The 6,000-nt window shown below is 46.9% G+C and overlaps 1 protein-coding gene across 1 annotated transcript in view; it reads left to right on the top strand.

Annotated features, from left to right (window-relative positions):
• Positions 1 to 229: 229 nt before the first annotated feature.
• The window catches only part of FREM2 (FRAS1 related extracellular matrix 2), a 220,003-nt gene continuing 214,232 nt past the window's right edge, over positions 230 to 6,000 (top strand). Inside the window, exon 1 of the mRNA XM_051990726.1 lies at positions 230 to 5,462. Within this exon, the coding sequence (XP_051846686.1) occupies positions 230 to 5,462 (5,233 nt within the window). The remainder of the gene's footprint in view (positions 5,463 to 6,000) is intronic.

Here is a 6,000-nt window from a genome sequence, read left to right as displayed (position 1 = left end):
GTGAAGCTGGCCGGGCTCGGCCCTGGCGGAGCGGTCCATTGAGCAATACCGCCAACCTGAATTGCACTTCGCTCTCCGCTGGGTCCAGTTACTTCAGGGATCATAGGAGAACGTGGTAGATTTGCTCAGCCCCCTTCGCTTCCCAGGGGGTGCTGCTTGCTCCTTGCTCGGGAAGCAGACTTTGCAAGTTCTCAGACGCACTTCCATAGATTAAGGAAAAACCAGCATCATGCACCACGGCGTGAGCAGAGCTTCAAGAACTTTCGGGATCGTTGCAGTGCAGCCCGCGACTGCACGCTCTGTCACCTCCCGGGCACCCTGGGTGCAGCTGCTGCCCTGGCTCTTACTCCTAATTCTGTCACTAGCGAGGTGTGTCTTCGCTCAACTTGAAAGTTCCAGGTCTGCGCTAGTGTCTCTTGGGTTCTCTGGGCCATCTGGTACCCCAGCAGAAGAGGCCATAGTGTTGGCCAATCGTGGACTCCGGGTGCCTTTTGGCCGCGCTGTCTGGCTAGACCCTCTGCATGATCTGGTGCTGCAGGTACAGCCTGGGGATCGCTGCCAGGTGGTGGTGCTGGACAACGACGCACTGGCTCAGCTGCCGGGTCACCTCAGTCCCAAGCGGTTTCCCTGTGACTTTGGACCTGGAGAGGTGAGCTACTCTCATCTGGGCGCCCGCAGCCCTTCAAGAGACCGAGTCAGATTGCAGCTGCGCTATGATACTCCTAGTGGGTCAGTGGTGCTGCCCCTGGTGCTGGAAGTGGAGGTACTCTTTACCCAGTTGGAGATAGTGACCAGGAACTTGCCCCTGGTCGTAGAGGAGCTTTTGGGTACTAGCAACCCGTTAGATCGCCGTAGCCTGGAATTCACTTACCAGCCAGAGACAGAGGAATGCAGGGTAGGCATCCTTTCTGGGCTGGGGGCTCTTCCTCGCTATGGGAAACTGCTTCATTATCCACAGGCTCTAAGAGCAGACAGGGACGGGGGAGGGGAAAGGGAACTGAGGAACCCTCTGATGATGGACTGCAGTGCTTTTCTGGAACTGGGAGTGCGATACTTGCATACAGCCCCGGGTCGCTCCCCAAATCGAGACTGGGTGCCCATGGTCGTGGAGTTGCACCCCAAAGGTGCCCCAATAGGAAGCCCATCTTTGAAACGGGAGCACTTTCAGGTGCTGGTGAGGATCCGGGGAGGCATAGAGAACACTCCACCTAAGCCCAGTTTCGTTGCTATGATGATGATGGAAGTGGACCAATTTGTGCTGACTGCCCTGACACCGGACATGTTAGCAGCTGAGGATTCTGAATCAGACCCTGATTTGCTAGTCTTCAATCTCACTTCCCCATTTCAGCAGGGTCAAGGCTACTTGGTGAGCACAGATGACCGCAGCTTACCTCTGTCTTCCTTTACCCAAAGAGACCTGCGGCTCCTCAAAATTGCCTACCAGCCTCCAGCAGAGGACTCTGACCAGGAGCGTCTTTTTGAACTAGAGCTTGAAGTAGTAGATCCAGAAGGTGCAGCCTCAGATCCCTTTGCCTTCATGGTGGTTGTGAAACCCATGAACACTCTTGCTCCTGTGGTCACTAGAAATACTGGTCTTATCCTTTATGAGGGCCAATCCCGCCCCCTCAGTGGCCCCCCAGGGAGTGGATCCTCCAATCTGGTCATCAGTGATGAGGATGACTTGGATACTGTGCAGCTGGAGGTGGTGGCTGGCCTTCAGCATGGGCATTTGGCTCTCTTGGGTTCCCCTGGTGGAGGTATTGGTGCTAGGCCACCAGGAAAGTATTTCACAGTAGCTGAGCTGGAAGCTGGGCAGGTAGTCTACCAGCATGATGATAATGATGGCTCCCTTAGTGATAACCTGGTTCTTCGAATGGTAGATGGAGGAGGTCGGCATCAGGTACAATTCCTCTTTCCCATTACCCTGGTGCCTGTGGATGACCAGCCACCTGTTCTCAATGCTAATACTGGACTGGTGCTGGCTGAAGGTGATACTGTTCCAATTCCACCACTGGCTTTGAGTGCCACTGATATTGACTCAGATGACTCTATGATACTTTTTGTGCTGGAACCCCCATACTCAGCAACAGGACAATTGCTACTCCGCCAGACCCAACCCCCTAGGGATGGAGAGGAGCATTCTGGAGGCCCCTGGAGGCAAGTGGTAGACTCTCAGAAGGGTATATTGTATGAGAGGTCAGTGATAGAGTGGAGGCAGCAAGACATTGTTGAGGGGAGACTGTTCTATCGGCACATTGGTCCCCACAGCCCTGGACTGGGTCCTGTCATAGACCAGTTCATCTTCAGAGTCCAGGATGACCATGATCCCCCCAACCAATCAGGATTCCAAAAGTTTGTGCTGCGTATTCATCCCGTGGATCGCTTACCTCCAGAGGTGGGCAGTGGCTGTCCACTGAGGATGGTGGTACAAGAATACCAGCTTACCCCACTAAGAAAGAAGTGGCTGCGCTATACTGACCTGGACACAGATGACCGAGAACTGCGCTACACTGTGATACAGCCTCCCACAGACACAGATGAAAATCATGCTCCAGCCCCATTGGGCACATTGGTTTTGACTGATAACCCTTCAGTTACAGTGACTCATTTCACTCAAGCCCAGATCAATCACCACAAAATTGCTTATAGACCACCAGACCAGGAACTGGGGGTGGCTGCTCGGGTAGCCCAGTTCCAGTACCGGGTAGAGGACCAGTCTGGGAATATGGTTCCAGGGACCTTTACTTTTTATCTGCAGCCAGTGAATAATCAACCCCCTGAGATCCTCAATACAGGTTTCACCATCCAGGAGAGGGGCCAGCACATCCTGAGTGAAACTGAGTTACATGCCACTGATGTGGACACTATTGCTACCCAGATCTCCTTCACTCTCACTCAGGCTCCCAAGCATGGTCAAATGCAATTAAACCAAAGGAAGCTAGTAGTGGGTGAATTCTTTCACTTGGAGGACATTGTTCAGGGCAGGGTCACTTATGTCCACAATGGGGATGAATATCCAAGTGATAGTTGCTCAATAGAAGTTAGTGATGGCCTCCATGTGGTACCCATTACCCTCAGAGCAAATGTACGTCCAATAGATAATGAGGTACCCATTTTGTCCTTGCCTACTGGTACCCTAGGTTCCTATCTAGATGTGTTAGAAAATGAAGCTGCTGAAATCACAGCTCATGTAATCAAGGGTACCAATGAGGATACTGATGATTTGATGCTAACTTTTCTCCTAGAAAATCCCCCACTATATGGTGAAATCCTAGTCAATGGAGTCCCAGCTGAACAGTTTTCACAAAGAGAGATCCTAGAGGGATCTGTTGTATATGCCCACACTAGTGGTGAAATAGGTCCATTTCCCAAAGAGGATTCTTTCAACCTGACATTGTCAGATATGTCTCAGGAGTGGCGTATTGGTAGCAACATTGTGCGGGGAGTTACTGTGTTGGTGACCATTCTACCCATTGATAATCAAGCCCCAGAGGTCACTGTGGGTGAGCAATTTATGGTGGTAGAGGGTGATAAAAGGGTAATTACCACTTCCCATATAAATGCCGAAGATATTGATTCCCCTAATGATGATATTTTATGTACTATAGTTACTCAACCTGCTTCAGGATATGTTGAAAATATTTCCCCAGCTCCAGGCTCAGAGAAATCAAGAGCAGGCATAGCCATCAGTGCATTCACTCTGAAAGACCTTAAACAGGGACATATATATTATGTCCAGAGTATACACAAGGGTGTGGAACCAGTGGAAGATAGATTTGCATTCCGTTGTTCTGATGGGATTAATTTTTCTCATAGACACTTTTTCCCCATTGTGATCATTCCAACCAATGATGAACAGCCAGAAATGTTTATGCGAGAATTTATGGTGATGGAAGGTATGAGTCTGGTTATTGATACTCCCATTCTCAATGCTGCTGATGGAGATATTCCTGCAGATGATTTGACTTTTGTTATTACCCGTTTTCCCTCCCATGGTCACATCATGAATCAGTTGATAAATGGTACAGTTTTGGTGGAAAGCTTTACCTTGGATCAGATCATTGAGAGTTCTAGCATTATTTATGAGCATGATGATTCTGAGACCCAAGAGGACAGTTTTGATATAAAACTAACTGATAGCAAGTATTCAGTAGAGAAGAGGGTAATCATATTGGTTATTCCTGTTGATGATGAGACTCCCAGAATGACTATCAATAATGGACTAGAAATTGAAATGGGAGAAACCAAAATTATCAACAACAAGGTATTGATGGCAACTGATTTAGACTCTGAAGATAAAAGTTTGGTTTATATTATTCGTTATGGACCAGGGCATGGCCTGTTACAAAGACAAAGGCCTGATGGTGCAGTTGAGAACATCACGCTGGGCATGAATTTTACTCAGGATGAAGTAGACAGAAATTTAATTCAATATGTGCATTTGGGGCAGGAAGGTATCCGAGACCTGATTAAATTTGATGTGACTGATGGAATAAATCCTCTCATTGACCGATATTTTTATGTTTCCATTGGTAGCATTGACATGGTTTTCCCAGATGTAATAAGCAAGGGAGTATCCTTGAAAGAAGGTGGCAGGGTGACACTCACAACAGACTTACTGAGCACCAGTGACATCAACAGTCCAGATGAAAATTTAGTTTTTAGCATCACCAGGGCCCCTGTGAGGGGTCACTTGGAGTGTACAGATCACTCAGGAGTGCCTATCACCTCTTTCACCCAGCTTCAGCTTGCAGGGAACAAAATTTACTACATTCACACATCTGATGATGAGGTGAAAATGGATAGCTTTGAGTTTGAAGTTACTGATGGACATAACTCTGTCTTTCGTACTTTCCGGATCTCTATTAGTGATGTAGACAACAAGAAGCCAGTAGTCACTATTCAAAATCTGGTGGTGAGTGAAAGTGAAAATAAGCTAATCACTCCTTTTGAACTCACTGTAGAAGACAGAGATACTCCTGATCATCTCCTGAAATTCACTGTCATTCAAATGCCTGTTCATGGTCATCTTATGTTCAATAATACCAGACCTGTTATGGTCTTCACCAAACAGGACCTGAATGAAAATTTGATCAGCTATAAACATGATGGGACAGAATCAACTGAAGATAGCTTTTCATTCACTGTGACTGATGGCACACATGCTGATTTCTATGTTTTTCCTGACACTGTATTTGAAACAAGAAGACCTCAAATGATGAAAATCCAGGTCATTGCTGTAGACAACAGCTCACCTCAAATAGTGGTGAACAAAGGTGCCTCCACCCTTCGCATCTTGACAACTGGACATTTAGGTTTCATGATTACAAACAAAATACTGAAAGTGGAAGACAAGGACAGTTTGCACATTTCCCTCAAGTTCATTGTGACAGAAGCCCCACAACACGGCTTTCTCTTCAACCTGGGGAAAGGCAATCACAGCATCACTCAGTTTACACAAGGTACCATTCTCTTTTCTCTACTTACAGTTACTGAATACAGCAGGTTCTATTTCCGGAAGTGATAGCTTTCATTGATAAATGCAAAAATAGAGTATTAGAATAGGAATAGGACCAGATTCTGCTCTTGGCTCAGTTACTAACTTCCTGTGTATAACACTGTGGATGTCACTTAAACTCTGTGCCATTGTCTACTTTTTAAAATAGGGATACTAATACCTATCTAACTCTGCCTTAGAAGGATGCAGTGAGACTAAATGAGATGATGCTTTTGATTATTATCTTCCCCTTCAGGAAGAAATTAGGAATTCACTGCTTTAGTGCCTTCAGAGCACAAGCTTTTATCCCACTTCTGGATTCTCTGGAATGCTTAGGCTTATTTTGGGGATACAACAAAGAAAACTTTTAATCATCTGTAGTCACGTGTCCAGTTGTACTGACAGCTGATAGAGGGGCTAGGCAGGAGAAGAGGGATGAATGAATGGTTGGGAGGTGATGACATAAGGAAGATAACTGAGAAAGGTATGAAAGACTGAGGATT

The sequence above is a fragment of the Antechinus flavipes genome, chromosome 3 (genome assembly GCF_016432865.1).
Source record: "Antechinus flavipes isolate AdamAnt ecotype Samford, QLD, Australia chromosome 3, AdamAnt_v2, whole genome shotgun sequence".
Classification (NCBI taxonomy): domain Eukaryota; kingdom Metazoa; phylum Chordata; class Mammalia; order Dasyuromorphia; family Dasyuridae; genus Antechinus; species Antechinus flavipes.
This window is presented reverse-complemented; position numbering and strand designations above follow the sequence as displayed.